Consider the following 26,989-nt stretch of genomic DNA (forward strand, 5'->3'; position numbering starts at 1 on the left):
ATGATTGATAATAGTGGATGATAGATAGATAATTGATTTTGATAATCAAAAGGAGTATTAAACGAAAGACAATTACAATAAAGATGGTTTTTATTAGCGGTTGAATTTTGGCATGAGGTCTAGGGACATGGTTAAGGGTCTTGATGAAGTGAAGGGAAAAAAATCTGGGCTAAAAAATTGTAGTGCGAAGTCCCTGAGAGATTAGCTGAATTTCCTCTCTTACTTTTCACACTTGTCAGGTCCAGATGTTGTTGAAATGTCTTAGTGCTGGATAGGCCTACTCCTACCATTGCCAACTAACATAACTATAGCCTGAGACAACTATACATATATATTAGAACGTTTGACTAATTTGTTAATTAATTGATGATGATTGATTTGGTAATGTAGGTAATAATAATGATAAATATACAGTGATTATAATATATATTTTTCTTTTATGTTTGATTGACAGCAAGGAGGCATCTTGTCACTTCTTGATGATGAATGCTGGTTTCCCAAAGCAACAGACAAGACATTTGTAGACAAGGTTGTCAAGGAGAAGGAGGGACATCCCAAGTTCCAAAAAGCCGATTTCAGGGACAACGCAGACTTCTGTATCATGCATTATGCAGGAAAGGTACGTGGTAAAAAAAAAAAAATTATTGTTATAATTTAAGGAACAACCAAACTAAGACCTGCACAGTTGAGTTGGCTATGCCGGTGGTGGTGATGAATGGATGGATTTACTCGGTGTAAACACCAACGATAACCCACAAAAGTCTGAAGAAGACTTATTTTTAGTGGGGTTTATCCAGTGGTGATTGGGCTCTACATTAGGAAACATCCGCTAATCTAAATCCGCTAATCCAAAGATTGTACTGCGTTCTTTAACGTGCATATGTGCCAATGACCTAAAAGTCTCATCCGAAAGACGGTGCGCCTTCGTAACTTGCATTTCAGCCTTCCAGCTGAAACACAAGGAGAGCATGATAGGAATTGAACCGGGGACCAAGAGATATCCACGGTTCAGCGCACACGCGGTGGCTACCGGTGGTAACCAAAGTGTGTGTGCCGAACACTTGAAAGCGACATAAGCATATTAGGCTACACGGGTACTGAACACATCGAGATGATACCAGTGCCAGTTCAGTGATGATAATATTCATAATAATGAATGCTTGTGAAATAATTGTTTGTGCATTGATTGAAATATTATTTTAATAATGATAATTACAAAAAATAATGGTAATTATTTCAAAGATGATTAAAAAAATGTATACTAATACTAATAATTATTAAAACAATATTAATAACTGTTGCAACTCTTTCAGGTTAATTACAGTGGCACAGGATGGCGTGTAAAGAACATGGATCCCATAAACGATAATGTCGTCAACATGCTTCAAAATTCCAACAACGAATTCATCAGCAAGATCTGGCAGGATGGTAAGAAAACAAACAAACAAATATGTACATACAGTAAATGCTCGAATAAGCGTCACAGCGTTTATAGCAATATTGGCGTGGCGCATCCATGCCTGGTCCCATGTTACCCATCTCATATCCCCATAGTTAGGTAAACCTACTATAGGTCCTGTCATCGTAAATAAATGTTTATAAAGAAATGTGTTATTTATTCATTTTAACATTGTATGCATTGTATTCAAAAAACCATTTCTCGAAAGTGTTCCATTACACACAGTGTAATAATATACTCCCGATTAAGTGCTGTCGCACTTAGCGAAAAGAATCAGGTTTGTTTAAAACTTAAAACTTGTATGTAAGCATGGCGTGCAGGACAGCCAAAATATGGTGTACGGGACATCTCTGAGTAGCATATTATGTATATGGTCAATTCCACAGAAACAGGGACATCGTGACTACAATTTTATATTTGTTCTACATGTTATTTATGGTATTTTCCATTTTCCTGACTATCTCTGGTATACAAAATACTTTACAGAATTTAAAGAGTTCTCCGGAGACCGTGAAGCCTTAATTAAATAGTTCACAAAAGCTATCTCCTAATCGTTGGCACTCACATGTTCCCAGAGCCTGTGGTTGCTGAGTAAACACATCTCATGATATTAAGACAAAGTAAAATACTATGTAATTTTTCTTATGTTAACATAAATAGCATAAAAAAGGATTTGAAGCATAGAGCAAAGCATGTAAAACTTGTTAATTTCACACGCTGTAACACCCGTAACAGAAATGTAACACCCATAACAGTCACATTTGCACCTTCCTCACCTGTAAATGTCACATTTTTTTCCCAAGGTGTTTGCTATGATATGTAAGATTATTCAAAATACTTCAATAAAATATAAAAGAAATTTAGTGAATCCTAAACACTTCAGACTTTTTATATTAAAATTGTTTTTTTGTTGTTTTTGTGCGTAACCCCCGTGACCACTCTTTCAGATTCCGGTGGCGTTCCAAAATTTTTTTTTTTTACATTTATAAAACAGTATTAGCATTATGGTTTGCTGTTAATATAGAAAAGGTTTGATACTTGTTTGAACTGTATTATTCATTTATAATCTCTAAAAACTGTCCGAATGTAGCACCCGTAACCATGGAATCGACCATATACAAATAATCAATTTTACTAACTATATAGGATTTCTTCATTTGTTTTAGACTACTCTGGTTTTAAATTATGTACAGGTAATGTATCTGGATATGGTGAGGTTTTTGGTTAAAACATTTTTTTCCCCCATAGTAAATATAGATTTTGAGATTTTGAGTAAGTGAAATACAGACGTCTCCCTGATGTACATTGAATTGGACTTTAATATTAATTTAAAAAACATTTACTTAGATACTAGTAATCAGGGTAGTCATAGTATTAATTCCAATTCCAATTTAAATAAATTATTTTATAGCAGATAAATGTGTTTAATGCGTTAAAATTTGCTATAGCATTTATTAATAGACTAAAAACACAGGATGTAAAGTTAAAAGTGTTTATCTTTTAAATATTGGTTTTAATGCTAACTTTTAAACTTCTATGTGGCGTACGGGACGCAACGAAAAATCACCATCTGAAAAACGTAATTTACACAGCAGTAAATAAAGTCACATGATCAGGACTGAACGATGGCTTACATAATATCCCAACATGTTGACTGATAACATTAACAACTGTGTACAATCAATCTATTGATGAATAAATAGGAAAATGAATAATAGTTTTGGATATAGTAAAAGGCAAGAAAATCATCATATTTGTATAAAATGGCTAAAAAGTATAACATTTCAAATCATTTTCATGAAAAACTTGATTTTTTTGTATACTAGAGTTGTTTGGTTATGCAATTCACCCAAAAGCAGATGTTTTTGATCATTATTTGATTTGGCCACTTTTTGACTTGCGGCATGTTGTGGCAAAATGGCTAAGTTGTAGCAAAAATTGAAATTCAAGTTATTGGTATTTTCAGATACCAGTGCATGTGATCTTTAAAATGAGGGGGGGTCATTCATTGAAATTGAACATTTCAGGCCTTAGTTATTGGAAAGTGAAAGTACAGATTTTGAGTAATTGCCTTCTAAAGTTATTTGTGCATACACTGTTTAATAGAATTAACTATCAAAATAACGTTAAATAAACAATTAGTTGTCCACTTCCAGACATTAAACTGTTGATCTATAATGAAAAACAAATTAGGATTTTTAGGCAAGTTTTTGAGCTCCTATATATTAAAGCTCATTTACTCAATACTGGCCTGTGCAAAATCTGAAGCATTTCGCCACGACATGCCTCATTTGTGGTAATGCATAAAAATGATAAATGTAGAAAAATTGTGACATCTATGATATTTCTGTAGTTCAGCATGGCTAGTATTTAAGCCACATTTTCAAAGGCCAGTATGCTCGTCATAATCAATATACCATATATTTTTTTGAGCCACAGCTTAACACTCTGACCGCCAGGGGTTTGAAAAAAATAGTATCAGCCACCGCCAGACTTTTTAGATAATTTTAACACTCTTCCAAGGCTTGTTGAGAGTGCGTATGTGACCAGATTGACATGTATTGAATACTACAAGAACTACAAACATCTTAGCTTTACAGTGGTACCAAACACTTTATTCTAATTATAATCTGTGACCCGTAACAGTAAATTGAACGTGACTTACTTTCGGAGGTTTATGCAATTTCGCAACGAAGCTAAGATAATCGTGATTTTGTGAAAGTACATCATATACTGCTACGTTTAATGTAAACAAACAAATAGTGAAATACGTACGGTCCAGACTGAATATAGTGTTCAAATTGTTAATACTTGTTGGTAATTACCCCATCTATCGGAACCATGGAGTTTGGCGGTCAAGAGTTGCATTACCAAACACGGAGATATCCGTGTTTGGCTGGCAGAGTGTTAATGAATGATTACTTATATGTACATATAAAATGCGTAAGCTTGGTATAGATAGACAAATACCCTGTTGTCAGCAATAGTTGAAAATGCTGAATATATATATATACAGTATTATATATGTGGCAGAGACAAGCCAAACCAGTCACTCGTCGCAAAATTCGATTTTGAGTTATTAATACAGTGTTAGAGAGTAAAATAATAGCTATAAAATGGTAAAAAAAATTCATTTAAATCGGACATTTCCTTATGAAGTTACAAGCGTTTAACCACACAGCTGTTTAAAGAACAATATATGAGAAATCGGCCTTCAAAGTTTGATTTCAGGCATTTCTCATGCAGAAACTATCTTTAAATTCTTAAAAAGTGTTGTTTTAACATTCAAAATGGGGAAAATAACAGCATAGAATGATGTGTATTTTAGTACAATAAAATAGATTTTTAAAAATTTGACATTCCAGCATGTTTTGACCATTTTCTCTGAAACACGATTTGCGACGAGTGACTGGTTTGGCTTGTCTTTGCCACATATATATTGTGCAAATTGGCATTTGAATTTACGACTCAAAGATTTATTAGCATTAGGAAGCTTTCGATAAAGTCATTGCGCTTGCAAGAACATACGTTAAGATCTCCTCATCACATGGATTCTAAGACGCAATTTGGCTAAATCCTTGTATAGACGTGGGACGCCTGGTAGGACGGTCATGCATAAGTGATTCCGTTCGAGTGTCGCATCGTCAAACAAATCGAAAGCTCCCTACTGATCAGTTGCTGTTAGTTTTCATTTTCACTCACCCTCACATTACCCTGTAGAACTCTGCATAGACTATCAGATATTATTTGACAAAAACATATGACATGTCAAAATATGTGCATGATGGCATCACATCATGAATATATGGCCATAACAACAGTTTTTGGTCCAGGAGAATTTGATAATCTGGACTTCATTGGCCTCATAGCTCAGTTGTTAGGTCGTCTAAGAGTTTCCTATTAGAATCTATTAGTTTGCGACAATGCCATTTCGCAAGTAGCTATGATGTAACCACTGAATTGCACCAATCAAATCCACTCACACACTTCACGTTCTTTCCCGCAGCTGTCATCGTCAGCATGAGTGCCATGACAGGCGGTAAGAGCGAGAACGTGTTTGGACGCTCAGCACGCAAGGGAATGTTTAGCACTGTTAGTCAATTGTATAAGGAACAGTTGAACAAACTGATGATCACACTACGAAACACCAATCCCAACTTTGTCCGTTGTATCATTCCAAATCATGAGAAGAAGGTGAATACTAAGTTTTTAACTTTCAAGTTTTATTTGGATTTCATAATTAATGTAACTTCAATGAAATTATAATTGGTATGATTTATAATTTATGATTAAAAATTTAATTTTTTTGTAAAATTAAGGTTATAACATGTTGACTGCCAGACCTGTTTTGAAGGTTCCTTCCCATGTGCCTAAACAAGTTTACATGTACAAACATACATTTTTGAAATTTTATCTAGTCATAATGATGTGTCTAATAAATTGGTAGGAAAATTAGGGGACGACTAAACTCGTCGGCGGCACTGCGACAGCATTTTTATTCACTCTGAGTTTTCTGGTCCGCTTTACATACATACGTCATATGTCAATATCCTGTGGGACAAGTACTGGCAGCCAAGGTGTTAATGATGTTCACTTGATTAATGATGATAAATTAATTTTTTTTTAATTATTAAATTCAATAAATAAATACTATTTTCAAATGGAACAGAAAATTTTTCTTCAAATTTTAACAATAATAATTAACAAAATAATAACAATAGTTATAATGTAATGTAATGGTCACACATTTGGTATTGCATCTGTTCAGTAGGATATAATTACACCAGTATACTGTACTACAAGGTATTTATGATAATTGAGGGCTCTTTTGTGCTTTGCATTAAAAAAATGGTGTTAGCAGTCATGATAAATTAAATTTAACTTCAGTTGAATAAATTATTAACAATTTAATAACTACTTACAGGCCCAGAAGATCACATCGCCACTGGTGTTGGAACAACTGCGGTGTAATGGTGTGCTCGAGGGAATCCGTATCTGCCGTCAAGGTTTCCCAAACAGAGTTATATTCCAGGAATTCAGACAGAGGTAATTATGTAAACATTTTCAACCATTTTTGTTTTCAGGATCGAACCAGTGAACTATGGTTTGAAGAGAAGCTGCTTAAAAAAACAATTCGTAATTTTCATTGAATGCACAAACATCCAATCAGAATGAGTTTGAGACTGATGTAACAATAGCCACTGCCTTTTTTTGACAGTGGCAAAAATAATACCGCTGAGTGGTTGGCTCAGAGGTATTGTTCCTGCTTCTTGTGATGAACACTCCGGTTCAAACCTGTCATAGTCTGATTGCTTGGCTCCTCGAATAACCCTCATATTAAGAGTTAGGCGGATTAAAGGACAATGTTCGTATCCATGTGCGTCTGTTATATGCTGTAGTTAAAGTCATGTGACGCTGGACTGCTGCTGCCACAGGTTCCCAGCCACCTAGCCCAATAAGGAATTTTTATTTTAAGTATGCAAATAGTCTTCTAATTTATATTTTGCCTCTTGTTGGTTTTTACAGGTATGAAATTCTAACACCACACATTATCCCGAAAGGCTTCATGGACGGTAAAAAGGCAGTCCAGAAAATGGTGAGGTTGTTTTTAACCATTTTTAATCAATTCTACTATAATATGTACTTGTATTTGTTATTCATTTTGTGCGTTTTCTGTTCTCTGTTTATTTAAACGAAATTGTTCTTGAATTGTAGATTGAGGTCCTTGAGCTCGATAAAAACTTGTACCGTCTCGGTCAGAGCAAAATCTTCCTTCGTGCTGGTGTGTTGGCTCATCTAGAAGAGGAACGAGATCTGAAACTCACCGACATAATCACGCGCTTCCAAGCTGCTTGTAGAGGGGTGCTTGCTCGCAGGTAATAAATACCACCCTCACCCATCATTATGTTTTTAGACATCCCTAAGCCTTTGTCCACACTATAAAATTTTATGTGACAAATAAATGTGGTACGCCCGTATTTGGGTGTAATATGACATCAGCATGCCTATATATAGGCACATCAGATTTAAACTGTAAACTGTAGAGTTAAGTTTTCAATTGTTTTTTAAATGTTCCTAAAGTATCACATTCTCAATACTCAATCAATTCAATACTCAATAGATTTATTTGTCATATTATATACATGTACATTACACATACAATGAAATTCTTTGATATTAATTGGCAATTGTTCCAAATGCGAGGAGTATTTTAGAGTTTTGATTATACTATTTATGTGGCATATAAAATTTTATAGTGTGGCGTTTAAGTTTAATTGTCTTGAAACATAAGCAATTATCATATAAGATCAGTTGTGTGCAAGAGTTATGTTCTTTCCATTGCACAAATAGAAACATTCATTATTTGTTTTATAACATTCCTATAATAGATCTTTGTCATTTTGATATTGTATTAAAAAAAAATCTACCCTTTTTCAAAATAAATGGAACAGTCCAGCATCTTTTTAACCAATCAAAAGTTTGTATTAGGTTGCCTAGGATATGACTTGAATAAGTAGCTTAGCTGACTTTTTACAAATGCTCTAAAAAAAAAAAAAAAAAAAAAAAAAAAATCAAATATTGGATTTGAATTAGGCATGCGGTGCTGAATAAGTTGCCTTTTGATTGATAAAGGAATTCCCCAGGTATAGGCTCCCCTATCCCCCTTCCTTATACCAGAGGTATAAGAAATGTATTGTTTGAGTGAATCTATAATGATCTTTAATTTCAGGAACTACATGAAGCGACTGCAGCAACTGAGTGCCATCAGAATTATTCAACGTAACTGCCTGGCTTACCTGAAACTGAGAAACTGGCAGTGGTGGCGATTGTTCACTAAAGTACGCACTTAATCTTTTATTATTACTGTATTAGTGGAGTTGAATAGCTTGGTGGTTAAGATGCTCACCTTCCAATCCCAGGGTCCTGGGTTCAAATCCTGTTTGATTCCAGGACTCTACTCCACAAGCCTAGCTATGAGACTTAGTTTAAGTAGAGCACCATGTATATATGTTTGCCATGTGAAGGAATTGCCACCTATCTAATAGGGCAGTGATTAAGTCACTATTGGTAATCCTTGGCCATGTATCTGAGGGAATAAAATAAAAAAAATAAAAGAAAATTAATCCACATTGCAGTTTAAATTAGTTTTTTGCTATATTAATACAATTTTATTTAATTCTAGGTTTATAATATTTACAATTGCACAAGACTAAACTTTAAATATACATATAATTTGTATGTAATTATATTTGATTACTTCATTATTATTATTTTTATTTTCAATTTAACAAATAAAATAAAAATTCACTCATAAAAGCCAAGAAAAAAACAATCATAATTTCTGCAAAGGGTATTTTTAAAATGAATAAATATATTTTTAAAAATAAAAAAATTAATATATAAAAAAAACCAACCAAAAACCAGATCAGTTGATATAGGGGTTACAAATTTCAGATACAGATCATTTTTATATTCAGCTGACAATCTTTGGAACTCCCACCCTAAACATATTGCTGACTCACCTTCAGTTGCTATTTTTTAAGACCGAACTCAAAACATAAACTTTTTAACATCTAAACATGCATAGCGCCTTGATTTTTACTTCGGTTTAGTGATGTTGGCGCTTTATTAAATTATTATTAATTTATTAAATACTGAACATGTTTTATCCTTTATTTTTCAGGTGAAGCCGCTGTTGAACGTAACACGACAAGAAGACGATATGCGTACAAAAGAAGAACAGCTTAAGAAAGTTGTGGACAAACTGGAGGTGATCGAGACAGATTATGTTGAGATGAAACAGAAGTATTCGCAAGTTATGGAAGAGAAGAACATTCTCGCTGAGCAGCTAGCAGCCGAGGCCGAACTCAGCCAGGAAGCTGAAGAGGTATGTTTATTTGCAATTAATTAATTATCAGACCTGCCAAGTCTCGCGCCTACAGCGTGAGAATCATGCCTCAGCGCCTCTTCTCACACCCACCCTCTCAACAATCATTTTCTCACGCCGGTCGTCGATGGGGGCCAAAAAAAAAAAAAAAAAAAAAAATACAGGGAGCTATCTCATTAGAAAATCAATAATCAGGATTATATAAAGTGGCAAGCTTGTTATTTGTAATACCTCATTCTAATGGCCAAGAGGAGTGAATCTTTTCAGTGGTTTGGAAAAATGAAACTGCCTTTCGCCCAAATTTAGATCCAAGGGGAACCTTGTCAAGTATTTTTCTATTGTGGGAGGGGGCCCATCCCCAGCTAATTAGCAAACTTGGCATCTCTGAATTATTTTAATTAACTAATTATTTTATTTAATAATTATTGGTTTCTATGCTGTAAAGCAATATAAATCTTTGCAATCGCCCATGCATGCATGTGCGTTAGTGCGTCTGTGACGTTGACATAATCAAATTTGTTGAAAGTTTGTAAACAAGCAAGCCTGAATTTCCAAACCCTGTTGTCTAAAAAAGTAGAAACATTCAAAGATAAAACAATTAAAAAGATAAACATTTTAAAAGTTATTAAAGTTAAAAATTTGAAAGGTTTAAATATAACAATAAAAAATGTGAACATTTAAAAATTAGATTTACATTATTACAAATAAAGTATTATATTTTACCAAAATGACTGCAAAGATACATTGTCCCTCCCAGGGGTCTGGTTATAAATAGGAAAGGGGAGGTAATTTTTACTGTTCTAAAATCATTAAATTCTAATCATTTATTACATGGTTTCCTAGATTTAATTATTACATTTCAACTTTCTTTCTGTGTATTTCAATGTATCTAAAACTGTTTTCCAGATGCGACAGCAACTTGCTGCAAAGAAACAACAACTAGAGGACGTACTACATGACTTGGAAGCTCGGGTCGAAGAAGAGGAAGACCGCGGCATGAGATTGGAAGAAGAAAAGAAGAAATTGTTGGTGAATATAGGAGACTTGGAGGAACAGTAAGTCATCATTTGAGACAAGTAGGGGGGTTACCCCGGTGTACTGGCCCGTGCTGCCCCTGTTACCATCCGCTTACGGACCATTAGGTCCTTTGCAGGATGTACCTACGTAAAAGTGAACATCGGAGGAACAACACAAGTAATAAGAATAATAATATAGAAATTTATATAGCGCCTTTTACCAAAGGATACAAGGTGCTTAGATGGTTCTTGCCCACATCCTGACCCAGTACTTTTCCAGGCAGTGACATATGTAGGGGGTATCAACATGGAAGGCCTGATTTAGTGAGGGTGTTGGGGTGGTCTGTGTGAATTTATGAGTGTGGGTGGCCTTGATTACGTTAGAGGTCATTAGCTGACACTTATATAATATTTAGTTAATTTTTTATTACTTGAATGTAATTGCTCAGTGGGTTGGTAGATTCTTTCTGTCACTAATTATTATGTGTTGATGTATTTTCATGTGCACACTCTTATAATTGAAAAAAATATTAATACTATTATTATTATTATGGTGTAGTAATTGTCATTGTTGTTCTTTGCTAGACTTGAAGAAGAGGAAGCCTCTCGCCAAAAACTTCAACTTGAAAAAGTTTCTGCTGATGCCAAAATCAAGAAGCTAGAAGAAGACTTAGCAATGATTGATGACACATATGCTAAGGTACAATCTGATTTTCCATGTGGTCATGAATGGCTGGACACTCTTTTTTTCGACCCAAACAAAACAGAGCTTTATTTGATCCCCTTACATTGAAATTACATTGCTCTAATTACAAGAATAAGGGTGGCGATATGTGTTACTAGGCAACCGGTACCCGCAGTCTACCACTTTCTTAAATAATGCTTTTGTTGAGCACAGGATAGAGGGGATGACTTAACGTCATTCAACACCTCCTCAAACTTAATTGTCAGTCATTGTAGTAGACTGAATGTACCCGCCGCAAAAACAAACCGATCATCCTCTCAGATTTGCCGGTAGCCCCCTAAAATATTACCACCCCAGCATAAGAGCGTGACTGAGTGTGGATCGTGTTTGTGTTTGTGCGCATATTCCGTGCGTCCCAACCTGTCGAATAGAAAGTTCTCATTTGTTAGTTGTTAATGGGGAAAGGCTCATTATTTTTTAAACTGCTGTATGTTAGCTTTGTTCAATTATTTGTTATTATCCCTACTATTTGTTTGTTTTTTATTTGGTTTCAACATCACAAAAGTATAATATAGATATAAAATCAGAATAAAACATAGAATTACCACTCCATTATTTCTTTTGTTTTCATGAATTTATTAAAATTAAAATTTAATACAAATAAAAATCCTTTTTTTAATAATTAGCTTGTAAAAGAAAAGAAATCTATGGACGAACGTATGGGTGACCTCTCAATGACCTTAGCAGAGGAAGAAGAAAAGAACAAAGGTCTAGGAAAACTGAAGACAAAATACGAGTCAATGATCAGTGAAGTGGAACAGAAGCTTCGGCAGGAAGAAAAGGTAATTTTTTTGCAGATCTGTAGGTGATAAAATGTGCCGACTTTGATCGAAACTGACTGAAACTCTACACTCCACACTATCAAGTTTTATGAGCCAAATGTTTTTTGGATTTGCCTATATAAGGGCATGATGATGTCTTATATCCATATGTGGGCGTGATAATGTCATATGATACCCATGATAATATAGACTTTTGCTATAATAAAATTTGATTTTACAGCCGGTTAAACTGGTGTAGCCGCTGTGTGTGCGCTGAACCGTAGTAATCAATATGTCCCCAGTTATATTACCATCACCGCTCTACTTTTGTTTCAGCTGGAGGGCTGAAATGCCAGTTACGATAGCGCACCGTCTTTCGGATGAGATGTTTAAGACATTGCTCCTGTGTGCATTATGGCCCATAAAGAATGTACACTCTTCGGAAAAGAGTATGGGATTGTCTCCCAGTGTACTGTCCAATCGCTACCAAAAGGACCCCACTCAAAATAAGTCTTCTTCAGACTTTCGTGGGTTATCTGTGGCGTTTACACCAAATAAATCCATCCAAATACCCATTTAGTTGGTCTGTTTTAAAATTTGCTATACTTTCTAGAAAGGTTCTTTCCATATTAATTGGTGAAAACAATTCCATTTTAGGCCTCTTTTAAGTATTATTTAATATTCCTAATCTTCTAGAGTTTTTAAGGTTGTATTGGTATTATTTTTTTTTTGTTCTGTTTTTAGGGTCGCCAAGATGTAGAACGAAGCAAGCGAAAGTTGGATGCTGAATCTAGTGACCTTCGGGACCAAATTGCTGAACTGCAGCAACAGATTGATGAACTTCGTGCTCAGCTCGCCAAACGTGAAGAAGAACTGAACATAGCATTGGCCAAGTAAGTATTGCGACCGTACATTACCGTAAATTGCATTACGCAAGTTTAATTGCTTAGTACTACTTTAGCATTATATGCAGAGTTTTCAGTTAGTGAATTATATTTATATTAATTTTATAATAATAATACCAAAATATTTATCTATCATCAGTTTCAAAGAATGATCAATGGCGGAGAGCGTTATTACACCTGGTCACTTGATAACATACAATGGAAAACCAGCACTTTCTCTGCTGTCTGGGGAGTATACCTAGTTGCTTGCTACTTGTTTTGCGCACAAATCTAGTACATTCAATGCCACAACATCCTACGCATTCTATCCAGACGTAAAGATTGAGAATCGGGAGGGCGCTTGTTGCCATGTACGTCTGGGTAGTCAATGGTGACTTGTACATTCTGGTGAATGCTATTGCTGATAGCCTGCACCAGGTTTCTTTCCATCTCCTGCCCTTGGTTTTTCCTCATTACTCTTCAAGATGACACTTATCATCTGAGCAACAACATGAAAACACTGTCAAATTTTTTTTCTTTGTGTTTTAAGTTTTACACTTTTTAAATTCCTTCAATCAGAATTGATGAGGAAATTTCTCTGAAAAATGCCGCACTGAAAGAGAACCGTGATCTGCGCTCGCAAGTAAAGGAAATACAGGAGGATCTTGAGGCAGAGAAAGAACAACGCACCAAAGTGGACAAACAGAAGAAAGATCTTGGTGAGGTATGTGCTTAAGAGTTTTTTCTATATTCACTGGTAAACTCGTTCTAGTAACTAATTTGCCTTTTTTTGTCTCACCTTGAAACAAAATTTCTCTCTAGGCTTTGTACAGTTTCGATTCATTGAAATCAGCCTATTTTTACTTGTTAGAGCACTGTTATTGTAACAGACTTACAATGAATAAGCTAACTCACTGTCAATAAATTGTCTTTGGATTCCCACAAAGTTTACGACTTTTGGGGCAGAATAAAGAATGTCATGTTCCATAGCAAATTGTTCACAAATATTTACCAGTTTTTTGAGATCTGATGCCAACGGTGATATATATATCTTTATAGGAATTGGAGGCCTTGAAGTCCGAGCTTCTGGATTCGCAGGACACCACTGCCGCCCAGCAGGACCTCCAGAACAAGAGGGAGAATGAACTAACGCACCTGCGCAAACAAATTGAGGATGAGACTGCCAAACATAACCAGCAGGTCAGCGAAATGCGACAGAAGCACCACCACGCTACAGAAGAGCTCAACGAACAACTTGATGCTCTCAAGAAGGTACACTAAAATAATGAGATGTTAATTTATTCAGTTTTATAATAACATTAAGAATTGCTACTTTAACAGCATAAACATCAATTGTGTATATATGTTTATGATAAATAAGGATGAACTTAACAAACAGGGGGAGGCCCACAGGCAACTACTTATGTATTTAAATCAAAATGGTAATTAAAATGCCAATTTATGCAAATTCATTTTGCTGCTAACTGAATATGTAAGGAAAGACCTTAACTAACACTGATCCAAAAACAAGTAGACATGTATTTAAACATATATAGTATAATGAGATGCTAATTTATGGATATTATTTTTTAACCATTAAGTTGTTTCTTTGGCCACTCTAGACAAAGAAGATCTTAACTAACACTGATCCAAAAACAAGTAGACATGTATTTAAACATATACAGTATAATGAGATGCTAATTTATGGATATTATTTTTTAACCACTCTAGACAAAGACCAGTCTGGAAAAGAATAAGAATGCCTTGGATAATGCTCACCACGAAACACAGAATGAGCTGAAGGCATCGATTCAAGCCAAACAGGAATCGGAAAGAAAGCGCAAGAATCTCGAAGCACAACTTTCCGAGCTCAACGTACGCTTGTCGGAGATGGAGCGAAGCAAAAATGAGTTCCAAGAAAAGTCGGCCAAGCTGCAGGTATGTTTACTTTTCAAGAAATGTACATTTTTTTTCTTGATTTCAGATTTATTTATTAGTTTTGCACCTAAAGGTTAGGCCACACTAACAAATTATATGTGACAAAATAATGTGATATGCCCATATTTGGGTGTAATTTGCATCATCATGCCCATATATAGTCACATCTCAATATAAACTTGGGTATATGATCAATTTAATGAAAGAAACACAGACAGGTCACAGGCACAGAAGGGATTCCCAAAAGTTGTCTCCATAAATTCTGCTTCTTCTGTGGAAACTTGTCAAGGCCTTTGTGTGCGACTATTTACAATGAAGATATGGCTCATCTACAGGGCCTCAATGGTTCCCTTCAATTTAATTACTCAAAAAATTTTTTTTTGAAGCATTGCATATACTCTGAAACTAATCAGAGTACCCTTGGGTTCATATAATCCAGGCCCCAAAACCTAGATTCAGAAATGCTGGGATGGTGTTCGGTTGGGGATAGTTTCTTACCCTAAATATTTATTTAAGTGATTTGTAAATCTTGACACCTGGAACTTTGAATCAGAAATATCAGGTTGATGTCCTGGCAGGGAATAATTTTCCACCATAATTTAAGACTTAAAATAAAGCTCCTAGATGGGTCTGTGATCAATAAAGTGCTTTATAAATTTGGTTTTATTATTATACCATAAATAATTTTGGTATTTCATTTATCCATGCCTTTAGTTGTATTAATTAGTATGAAGTACATCGTAATAACGTATATTTTCAATTTATCATCGTTGCTTACCATAGGCTGAAGTGGAGAACACAGTTACTGCTCTTGAGGAGAGCGAGACCAAAGCATCACATGCAAGCAAGTCATCCAGCTCACTAGTTGCCCAACTCGCTGAGACTCAGGTTTGTAGCGTTCTTTTTCTAAGAAGTATAAATTACATATATATATAATGACATTTTGCAATTATAAGCCTAACTATTTCAGTTAGTGCACAGATGGCATTTGCGTCAGGCATTTTAATAGGAATGATGTTTCGCCCTGCCTGATATTTTATCATACTGATTGCTTAGCACGTTCCCAAGTGCTTGCGAAAAAAAATATATCTTGCAAGTGATTTGGGTAGGAATCGAACCCACAACCTCCAGATAACTAGCCTGATGTCTTAACCATTAGAGCACCAAGTGACTAGTGTTGAATCCAATCCCAGCAATAGCAGTGGATATTCCAATGCTATTCCGATGGTGTTTGTGTCAGGAGATTTAATACGACTGATGTTTTGCCATAAATGACGTGTTATACTGATTACTATTTTTGGTTAGACTTACATGAACATTTTCACCTTTGACCTTTTATCAAGATCTGTTATTTATTTTTTTTTCCCAGGAATCTTTGAACGAGGAGACTAGACAGAAACTAGCACTAAACACCAAACTCCGACAAGCCCAGGAGAAGCTTGATCAATTGCAAGACCAGCTAGAGGAAGAAGAGGAAGCTAAGGTCAACGTCCAACGTCAACTTACCACTATCCAAAACCAGGTAAAATCCTCACACCATTCCCTTTATTCAGGTTGGCATGTGTTTAAAGACATTTTGTCAGTTAAAATTTGGAAAAAAAAAAAAAAAAATACTTAAGAAACAATTTAAATGTAGTAACTCCTAATAATATGTTATAAAATTAATGCGTTTTTGCCTGTATATTCATTTTTTATTAGATGTTTATTTATGCATGTTTTGTATAGTCTATTCGTGGTACGTATACTTTCTTTTTAAATCGTTACTATTAATTATGTCATTAATTTCTTCAGTTGGCTGAATCTAAGAAGAAGCAGGCCGATGATGCCTCCTCGCTTGAGAGCTCCGAGGAAGCACGCAAGAAGCATGTTCGTGAGTTGGAAGCACTCCACACCGAGATTGAAGAACTTCAAGCCAGCAACGACAAACTTGAGAAGACAAAGAGAAAGCTTCATGAAGAGGTAAAGATGCTGATGATAATAATGATAATGATAATAATACCATGGTTACTTGGGTATGTCTATTTCGGGTATAAGCTCGCTCCATACATTACGCCTAATTTTAGATACAACCCTTTTCTCAGGCAAAAGCCCAGGGTATGATATGAATGAGTAGCTCAGCAGAATTTTGCAAATTCCTTCTTTTCAAAGGTTGGCTTTGAATTAGCCAAGCACTGTTGAAAAATTGCCTTTTGATTTAAAAGCGCATTCCCCCACTATAAGCCCATCCCCTAAAATCAGCTCAATTTTATGTTAATAAAGGGGCGGTCTTTTACCAAAAGGAACTATGGTAGTTAAAATAGCCACGTTCAGACGAGTCGGTAGTAAGCTTTGAAGTAGTAGTTTACTTGTCTAAAGCCCTGGGTAGAGCCTGTGAAGAAGTTACTTCCGATATTATGAAGACAATTGAAGCAAATTAGTTGAAATGTCAAGACATTCTCAACCAACAACAGTTCTTTTCACAATTATCTACGTGGGGTACCACAAGCATTAATACATATTATTACTTCGCCATGCAAACCTTTAAACAATACTTCAACGTTACTACAGATGATTTATTCCCAGTTTCATTAGTACGTATACTGCTTCTGCGTACACATACGCCTACACTCAGATTAGTGCCATTTAGACGCAATTGCAACCTGTATTTTGACCTCAAATTTTTCCAAAAGATAAATACCTAATATTATGCCCTGGGTAAGCATCGTGTGGACACTTGTCAGCGGTAACGCACAGGTAAAATGTTACGATTGTCATAACTTAACTTCAGACTGAAGGTGGTCTGAACAAAACATGTTATTAACTTTTAAGATGTTGGTGTGGTATTTAGTAACTATCACGTTGCATTGTTTTCTTTTTGACACTAGTTGGATGACATCAACCTGGATTTGGATAAGATGCGCACCAAGGAAATAGAGCTGACGAAACGCCAGAAGAAGTTTGACTCGATGCTTGCTGATGAACGTGCTCAGAAGGACCGCATCCAGCAAGAGAAGGAGCAAGCTGAAAGGGAGGCTCGTGAAAAAGAGACAAAGGTATGAAGCTTAAATTCGACACTTGAATTCCATTTGATTTGATGTATAAACAAACTGTTTAGTGCCCATATATAAACATAGTGTGCCTATATATGGTCATGATGTGATGTCACCATGACCTTATTTAGGCATATCACATGTTCTTTTAGTCTAGTTCTATGGTACTTGCCTTAATAGTAAAAGTTTGCAGACTCGATGCCAGCCGGAGGAATCTTTTCATTTAACTGAAAGGAACGTTTCTTTTATTATTGATTGATTCCTATGTTCAAACAAGCAATTTTTCAGTCATTTTACCATTATATTATTTAATATTCAAAATTGTTCATGTTTTATTCTGTCATGTTCCTGTTTTATTTATATAATATAATAAAATATATTTGAAGTTGCCTCTGTGAACCACTTTGTGAAATTCAGTATAAGAAGTTTCGAGCATTGTAGATGCAAATTCTAGCCATTTTAATTAATTTTTTCTCTGCCAGGTAATGAGTCTAAACCGAGAGTTGGAAGAACTGCAGGATAAGTTGGAGGATGTTGAAAGGAACTACAAGGTGCAACGACAAGAAATTGACGAGTTGATGTCTTCCAAAGACGATGTCGGCAGAAATGTAAGATGAAAATTTACTGTTGAACCCGTGACACCCCACAACACAATATTATGCTAATTTTGGGGTGAGGTTATACACGGAAAATCCATTTTTCACCCAAAAAATAAAAATTGATGCTTTTTTCTAAACTGACAGAAATGATCAGGGATGACTCATCAAATCACTTTGTGCCTAAGAGAGATTTTCGGGGTGTCAATCAAACTTAATAACTGACCAATCAAAACAGGGCCAGGAATATGGGATCTTGGCAACAGTATCCAAGGGGTGGGGCTTAGCAAAGGGTCCATTCAAAGCCAATCTTCCTGGTACTGCAATTAATTTATTAATGGCTAGTTAATCGTTTATTAAGCAAGCAAGTTTCTAAACTGAGCTAGAGTTGACTCTAGATATTTTTTTGTTCCCTGATAACCAAATATTTTTTTTTGTTTTTTGCAGGTGCATGATCTGGAGAAAGCTAAACGCTCAATGGACAGCCAAATGGAGGAGATGAGAACCCAGATGGAGGAGCTGGAGGATGAGTTACAAGCAACCGAGGATGCTAAGCTACGACTTGAAGTTAACCTCCAAGCAGCTAAATCCCAGTACGATCGAGACCTGCAAGCCAAGGAGGAACAGGCTGAGGAGCGCCGCCGTGGCCTCATCCGACAGGTACGTGGCTTGGGTTGCGTATGATATTTTGATGTCTGATAATTATGAACAATACTTTATAAAGTGAGAGATTGGTCAGTTCATGAAATAAAATCAATAAATGTATACGGACTTATTGGTTTATACGTATTTATACGTGTACGTGTTTATACATAATTATTGGTTTCATTTCATGAATTTACTATCACTAACTATCACTATATGGAAACCTAATGAAATTATTTGAAGATTATAAAGTGAGATTATTCACTTTGCGCACTACATCAAAAATCATGTTATATGACATTGCTTTCTTTTGTAATATTAATTAGCAATTCACTTTAGTTATCTTTCAATTTCACCTCAGCTACGAGAAATGGAAGCAGAGCTGGAGGAAGAGCGCCGCCAACGTACCGCAGCTGTGTCTGCTCGTAAAAAGCTTGAGGGAGACCTTAAGGAGTTGGAAGGTGTCGTTGAGAACGCCAACCGAATCAAGGAAGACAGCGTCAAGCAACTCCGAAAGTTCCAGGTAAAAAACGAAAGGAAAGAATTAATATTGGATTCTTAATAATATTAATAAGAAGGTGCTTTATAAACTTTTAGTAAATTAATGAAATATTATTCTCGATCTCAATCTTGGTCTTTATTTTGCACCTTCACAGTGGCCTAATCTCATGAAAATTTATGCTTAATACAAGTGAGGCTCGCTAAATACTTAAGCTACAAGATGACTTAATTTGAATACTATGATAATGATTAATGATTAATATTCATGTTTGATTCACATCATCTTTATCATCCAGGCATATCCTACATCTACTGTCATAATTTTTTTCAACTTCTCCAAGCCATCTCCAGCTTTATGCATATTAATAAATGAAGATGAATATTAATTTTTAGTGATGAATATTAATGATTATTTTCAGGCTCAATCTAAGGATTTATTGGCCGAGTTGGATGAAAGCCGTCAAGGACGTGAAGAGGCAGTGGCCAGCGCCAAGGAGCACGAAAAGAAGTTCAAGGGATTGGAGGCGGACTACTTACAATTGCAAGAGGTGACTATAACATAATCGAGTGCATACCTCCAACCTGTGCCTGAATAAAAATACACAGGCTGTGTATGATGGGCAAAACTGCGGCATACCCTCAATGAAATAATGGAATCGCCCTTGTATTCAGGGCACATTGTTTCTGATAATTGATTGGTGTCTTTCTTTGATAATTATGTACCATTCCACTAAATTTTATGAGGATCCATTCATTAGTTTTTTCGTAATCTTAACAGACAGCAGTGAATATATAACCTCCTTGACAGAGGTAATAAAATTACGTTTAGAGACAGGATTTGCATTAAGGCCAACTCAGCATCATATGATGCAGCCTTGCACGATTTACTGTGGTGTTGAGTCTTTGTGATACGTTGTCATAAGACTGCGTCAGGAACAGACATGTCGTAGAATATTAGACATGTTAAGAATTATCAAGACGACATACTATAACTCTCTTATTTGTATAAAGCAAACAGTTGATTAACAGTATCCACTTTCGTCCTATATTAGGAACTTGCCCTGGCCCAACGTGCCCGCCGCAATGCCGAGTCCGAGCGGGATGAGCTTGCCGATGAACTCGGCAGCAACTCTTCCAAGGTACAGACGCTGACCGACGAGAAGAAGCGACTTGAGCAGCGTCTTTCTCAACTGGAGGAAGAGTTGGAGGACGAGACAAATGCCGCAGAGGCTCTCTACGACAAGGAACGCAAACTTCTTACACAGGTAAATTTGCATTTTGTATATATTTTGGATTATTAGTTTTTAATGTCATTATTATTAACCATTTAGTATTCATTATATTACATACATACAACCACCATTATTTCATGTTTCAGAAATTTGTATTTAAACTTAATTTTAACGGATTTATTGAAAATAATTTTTATAGGTTGACCAGTTAACCGCTGAACTGGAAACAGAACGTTCTTCCAACCACCACCTCGAAAACAACCGCTCCACGCTGGAGAGGCAGAACAAAGAACTACGCGCCAAACTTGCGGAGATGGAGAACTCAATGAAATTGAAGATGAAGTCGCAAATCCAGTCATTGGAGACCAAAGTTCAACAGTTGGAAGAACAGCTGGATGTGGAGACCAGGTAATGACATCCTATTTTCATATTCATAATTTAAGGATGTACTGTCTGTCATGAGCTAAAATAATAATAAAAATTAAAATTTTTATATTCAAATACTAAAATCAAATTTATATATTTATGTAAGTGATTAACCTAATTAAACATTTGAATGAGAAAATGAATTTTAAAATGTCCCTATCAATGTATTGTACATGTAATGGACATGTATGGATTCATTTGGCTCGTAATAATGTTTGTAGTAAAATGTCTGTTAATCAGTGCCAAATAATTTGTGTTTCTGGTTGGAACTATTACTGTTGAAGTAGCCATCTCCTTTGGTAGATACGTGGCCATTATTTACAGGTTTTGATGACAAAATCTGAAGTAATTTTGAAGTAACTAATTTGATAATTTTTATATGAGATGACGTTTTAATTTAATACTACATGCAAATAGAGATGATGTTATATTTTTAGTTTTTATTTATTCCAGGCTTTTGTCATTAGACTGACTTTTTTTTTTTTTTTTTTTTTGAGGAAACATGTCCCATTTGATATCATGGAAATCCTATAAGCTATTTATAATTTTCACACTATAACAGAGAACGCCAGTTGGCTGTACGAACCGCTCGTAAGACGGAGAAGAAGATGAAGGAGCAGTCGTTGAACATAGAAGAGGAGCGTCGCCATGCTGATTCCTACAAGGACCAGGTAAATACAACCAAAATCTGTATCAGGGTTTCTAGCATTTTTAAGCACTGGGAAAATCAAAGAGGGCCACCCCCCCCCCACCAGTCTTCCCATTTGAAAATGGTCGAAGCAAAATAATGATGCTTAAGTGGATAAAAATCACCTCTTATCACCTTATTTTGTGAGATTGTTCCCCTCACTTCACCTTTGTCCCCTCTCCCATTATCCCCTCCCATTTCAAGACTATGATATGTCACAGGTCTACACCAAATATACAATAAACAACACTTGCACACGCATAACAATTTCTTTTATTAAAAACACGAAATGTAATACCTGATGTAATTATGTTACACCCTTCAGAATGTATTTTAATAATAGTTTTATATTTATGTTTTTTATAATTGTTAATTGTATGTTGGCGTTTTTTTACAAGATGCTGTACCAATGATTTGTTATCAATATTTTCTGTCAGGTTGATAAAGCCACAAACCGCGTTAAGATGTTGAAACGACAACTTGACGAGGCTGAAGAGGAGACGTCGCGCGTCAACGCCAGCAAGCGCAAGCTGCAGCGAGACTTGGACGAACAAGTAGAGTCGAATGAGAGTCTAACAAGAGAACTTAACCAAGTCAAGAGCCGTCTAAGGTACTATAAATAAATCACATTTTAATTGTATAATTTAACTGTTGATATAAAAATTCTTTTCATATCTGACAGTAGGCAACTTGCAGTTTACAGAATGGAAACATACTTTTCATTATATACAATAGTAGCGCGCTAACTACAACCTTAACATTGGCGCTGGTTTGAGCCCATCCTCACCCAAGGTGCAATTCAGCACAATAACGCTGCGAGTTATGGGTTATTCTCCTACCTTTACCTGTACCTAAATACATTTAAATTCACCTATTGCGAACTTAAGATTGCATTTATACAGACACTGAAGAAGAATAAATGCTGGCTCAAATTTTAATTTAGATGATCTTTAGAAAAAGCAGTTTTACAAACATTCAAAAAAGTTAAAGTTCACAACATTTTTTTCCTTTACAGATCTGGAGGTAGCAGTGGTTTGAGCGGTCGAAGCGCACGCAGCGGATATTCCCGTCACAAGCAGTCCGCGGACAGTGCCAGCTCTGGCAACGAAGTTGATGGTGGAACTACCGCAGATATTGAGGACTAAACCAACGTTCGGTTATCTAATAATTCAACCGACGCCATTTTTTTGTAGTTCATTGCAAGAAATTTCAATCCAAGTAATAGAATATTTTGTAATTAATTAGGTTGAATAAACCAATTTTTTGTATTGATTAAGCAGAAGTTTTTAAAAAGTCTACGATAGGGACTTCTAATACAGTGGATCGCTGATAACATTCGCAAATCGTATTGTTAGGTTTAGCTTGTATGTACTACTATTAACTGTTGTTCTAACAATCACCATATGCAAACAATTGGGGGAGAAACATTTAACTGGTGAATATTGAAAAAAAAATTGTAGATTACATTTTGAGGTGAAAGGTTATGCTGTGATAATTCCAGGTTACATGATGTCATTGACCTTTGACATGATATCTCAAGTCATTAGCACTTGGTCTCTCTATGCACCAGATCTGGTTTCATATTGTAATTGGTAAAAAAAAAGGTTACCTTCGTTTTCTTGTATTTTTGCTATGAATTTTTAGGCAGATAATGCCTACATTATTAATGCTGATAGTGCAGTAGATTGCTTTTACTTGCATATACTTCATAAATGAGTTTTTCCCCGTTAAAAAAAAAAATTAAAAATAGATGGATTAGTAGGTGAAATGAAAGGCCATTTGTATTGTAGATTAAATAAGCATTTTCTCCTTGCAGTACAATGACCAAAGTTTGACCAAAAGAGAGACAATATAGTTCGCCGTGTATGCTCGTTCTCAAGTAAATAATGACAAAAATACCATAATGGGGAAAAAAATGTAATAAAATAATGAATATATACAATTTTTTTTTTAATTTTTTGATAAATGTAGCATTATATTTGAAGTCCAGCCATGATCTGATTATTATTGTTATTGATTATTCTTTGTTCGGTTGCATTTAATGCTGCTGTCAGCCTTATTGTCTTAATTATTACCATTACGTTTCACGGTATTCTCGAGCAATGTAACCATCGTGTTACATAAATTCAATAGCCAAAGACAGGGATTAACTTACTTCTACATAGCATATTATATATTTTGGATATCAATTTGGTATGAAATTAATATTAATAATGATTTAGTCATATTTTTAGTTTTCAAACTTTTGGTAGTACAGTATTTCTTACAATAATAATGTAGATAAATCTAACCGAAATAATGATGTCGACAAAAATTTTGATTAAATTTCTCGAAAAGAAAAGTATGTTGTTTAATTAAGATGACTTGTATTTTTTGATTTAGAATAATGCACTTTTTATGTTGGTAGGCAGTTGTATGTTCCAATGGAATACTGCACTTGCTACGTAGTTGATCAACCGTTTATTACATAATATTATGGTTCCTTTTATTGAAACTCCATGGCAACAAATTAACATAGTTTAACAAAAATGATATATTAACAAAAATTAATTAATATAATGTAAAATACATTACTATTTAGCATTTGAGAGTTATAATAGTAGTAATATTAATACTCGTTATTGGATATTCTCATAAAATTTTCTAGTAATACCTCCTTGACAACTGCTTGGTTAGCAACACTGCCACCACCTACAGTTTTAATTTGACAATTTTTGTATTTGACAACGTATTCTATATAATTTGTTTTGCTTGCATTTTCAACAGTTGGTGCATAGAATTCTATGTGTTGTATTGCAGGAAAAAAAATGTAGTTGATTCAACACATTGTTTGGATTTTGGAAATCCCAAAATACAGGTGTTTCTCATTTTGTTTCAATTGCATATTAATTAGCAAAGGAAGGTACACGGACAGTGCAGCATATTGAATGAACCAAACACGATCATTACTTAAGAACTGTATAAATAAATGAAATTTGCGCATGTAAAAAAGTGAATAGATTAAATTGAAAACTGAGGGCGTTTTGTAAACCAAACAGCCAAGTTTGATTGTTATTGTTGAAACTGTGAGGGCGCTATTTGTATCTTTATTTTGATGCGGTTCTTTTGGATTTTTCGCACTTTGTTTTAAAGTTTGAGTTGGTGAGCTGTTTGTAGACTGCAATTTGTAGTGTTCTCCTATCCTTTTACGCAAAGATGAAAATGTTGATTATTCATATCATGATGCTAAGTATCTTGGTCTGGCGATTTTAAACTCATTGACCTGTAAAACAATAATTGCTCACGTAAAAATAGACGAATCCAAAACGAATCTACAATCATAATACTTATGAATTATTCTTAAGATATCATGCATAATTCATTAAAACTAAATATGTTATTCATGTTGGTTTTGTCTGTAAACTTGTTGGACAATGATCAGAATGTTAAATATTGGCCATCACTCCATACAGAGTAGATCTTACAAAGCTTAATAAATAAAATGCTAAGAAGAAAATGCCAATGTGATTACAGTATTTTGAGTCATTTGTTGTTAAAGACCACATCCATAATTTTCATCATTTTTGAAAAAGCAGTGGCATGCATATCTAGGAGTCTGGAAATGGGGGCCCCTTTAGGGTGGGTGAAAATGTGAAGTGGGGGATCGATGATTAGGCGTGTGGCAATGCTGGCAATATAAGGTGATTTGAGATGATTTTTAACTACTTGATCGTGATTATGGAGGGAACGACTGGGGGTGCAAGTATTTTTTTTTTTGGGAGGCTTGCGCATCCCCTAGATATGCCGCTGTGGAAGAGTACAAATTGTGCTTTAGGAGAGAGGTTGACAATGTAAGAACTGTAATCTTTAAAAAAACCGTTTTATTGAGGAGTGGTTTTAAGTGATCTAGCAGGCCAGAATGCCGAACCCAGTTTGCCGAAACCACATTGAGCAGTCCGCTTTGCCAGAGGCCAGTTTGCCGACTCAAAACCATGAAACTGAATTTACCGGGAAATCTAGTATGCTGATACCAAGTTGGCCAAAAGTCAATTAAATGCAGTGAAATTAACATTCGGCTATCTGCAAAACATTAAATAGGTCTTTCAGATAAAATGTCATAGCATATTTATAATAAATATACTGCATAAAGTTTAATTGAGATCAATTCAATTCAATCTTTATGGTCCAATATATAAAAAAAATATGTCTAATAGTGGAACGAAATGTAGCAGTACGTATATATTTGTTACTTGGTTTTAAAATTAAGAAAAAAAAAATCAATATAAAAAAATACATCAGAAAATCTTTGTTTATACACTGCAATATATAAAAGTTTGGAAATTCAATATATATAAAAAGATTAGGAAACACAATTCAATTTACAATTCAAAAAGGAAAGTTAAAAATAATAAATGTAAAAACAATTCAATATGTACAATTCGAATATATAAAAAAAAAGATCAGATTTGTGAAAAAGAGATTTATTTAAGTGAGTCGGGATTTAAATAGGGCCAAAGATGAAGATGATCTTATGAAATTGAGCAAGTTGTTTCACAGCTTTGAAAAAAAGGACAATAAAAAATAGTAGAATTGGATGATATGGACCAAAGTATGCGACTACATGGATTTAAAACGCAATTTAAAGAGGGTGACAAGCTCGATGTCTCCGACGGGGTCCGATGAGAGCGTAAGTGGGTGTGGTCGGGCGTCGCTCAAAATCTATCGGAAGTAACCCAGGGGAGAAGCCTACGGAAACTAATAATTTCAGGATTTCAAAGGCTAATTTAATCGATTTTAGAGTCTACTGATATGTATAAAGTACATGTTATTTGTTTCTTCTCCCCGATGAATTGTGTTTTTCTCAAGACAAGAGGCCCCTTGTCCCCAGCTCCCACTGTCATCACCAATGTGAAAACTACAAAGAGTGGAGTTATAAGTTGATGGTTTGGAGTAAGAGAAACAAGCCTCGATGCAACATGCAGGTAGCTGAATATGCTTTTTATGTCTTGCTTTTTTCTGTGTGTTTGCATGTATTTTTCCCTGTTTTTTGTTTTTTTGTTTTTTTTTTGTTTTTTAATTTAATGATAATTTAAATAATGATTAAAACAATTATACAAATCTGTTTTTTTTTAATTGTATTTCTTCAATTCAATTTATATCTTTTTATTGTAGGCCTACATAATAAATTTTCTTATTTGTATT

The 26,989-nt window shown here is 34.9% G+C and overlaps 1 protein-coding gene across 5 annotated transcripts in view; it reads left to right on the forward strand.

The window, feature by feature from the left end:
- The window catches only part of LOC117120580 (myosin-10-like), an 80,542-nt gene extending 55,232 nt beyond the window's left edge, over positions 1-25,310 (forward strand). For all 5 annotated transcript variants that reach the window (XM_033265606.1, XM_033265609.1, XM_033265607.1 and 2 more), the window contains 28 exons: positions 455-619; positions 1,314-1,428; positions 5,466-5,653; positions 6,384-6,505; positions 6,986-7,055; positions 7,175-7,335; positions 8,190-8,298; positions 9,144-9,347; positions 10,254-10,402; positions 10,949-11,063; positions 11,735-11,890; positions 12,614-12,762; positions 13,333-13,477; positions 13,813-14,025; positions 14,485-14,691; positions 15,475-15,579; positions 16,061-16,213; positions 16,483-16,650; positions 17,556-17,723; positions 18,203-18,328; positions 18,764-18,976; positions 19,323-19,484; positions 19,882-20,010; positions 20,515-20,727; positions 20,894-21,102; positions 21,683-21,791; positions 22,246-22,418; positions 22,824-25,310. In XM_033265606.1, coding sequence (XP_033121497.1) covers positions 455-619; positions 1,314-1,428; positions 5,466-5,653; positions 6,384-6,505; positions 6,986-7,055; positions 7,175-7,335; positions 8,190-8,298; positions 9,144-9,347; positions 10,254-10,402; positions 10,949-11,063; positions 11,735-11,890; positions 12,614-12,762; positions 13,333-13,477; positions 13,813-14,025; positions 14,485-14,691; positions 15,475-15,579; positions 16,061-16,213; positions 16,483-16,650; positions 17,556-17,723; positions 18,203-18,328; positions 18,764-18,976; positions 19,323-19,484; positions 19,882-20,010; positions 20,515-20,727; positions 20,894-21,102; positions 21,683-21,791; positions 22,246-22,418; positions 22,824-22,953 — 4,326 coding nt within the window. In that variant the 3' untranslated portion in view covers positions 22,954-25,310. The remainder of the gene's footprint in view (positions 1-454; positions 620-1,313; positions 1,429-5,465; positions 5,654-6,383; positions 6,506-6,985; positions 7,056-7,174; positions 7,336-8,189; positions 8,299-9,143; positions 9,348-10,253; positions 10,403-10,948; positions 11,064-11,734; positions 11,891-12,613; positions 12,763-13,332; positions 13,478-13,812; positions 14,026-14,484; positions 14,692-15,474; positions 15,580-16,060; positions 16,214-16,482; positions 16,651-17,555; positions 17,724-18,202; positions 18,329-18,763; positions 18,977-19,322; positions 19,485-19,881; positions 20,011-20,514; positions 20,728-20,893; positions 21,103-21,682; positions 21,792-22,245; positions 22,419-22,823) is intronic.
- The last annotated feature ends 1,679 nt before the right edge of the window (positions 25,311-26,989 follow it).

This window comes from Anneissia japonica, unplaced genomic scaffold, assembly GCF_011630105.1.
Source record: "Anneissia japonica isolate Jap-2015-1 unplaced genomic scaffold, ASM1163010v1 scaffold3474_len973312_cov172, whole genome shotgun sequence".
Taxonomy (NCBI): Eukaryota; Metazoa; Echinodermata; class Crinoidea; order Comatulida; family Comatulidae; genus Anneissia; species Anneissia japonica.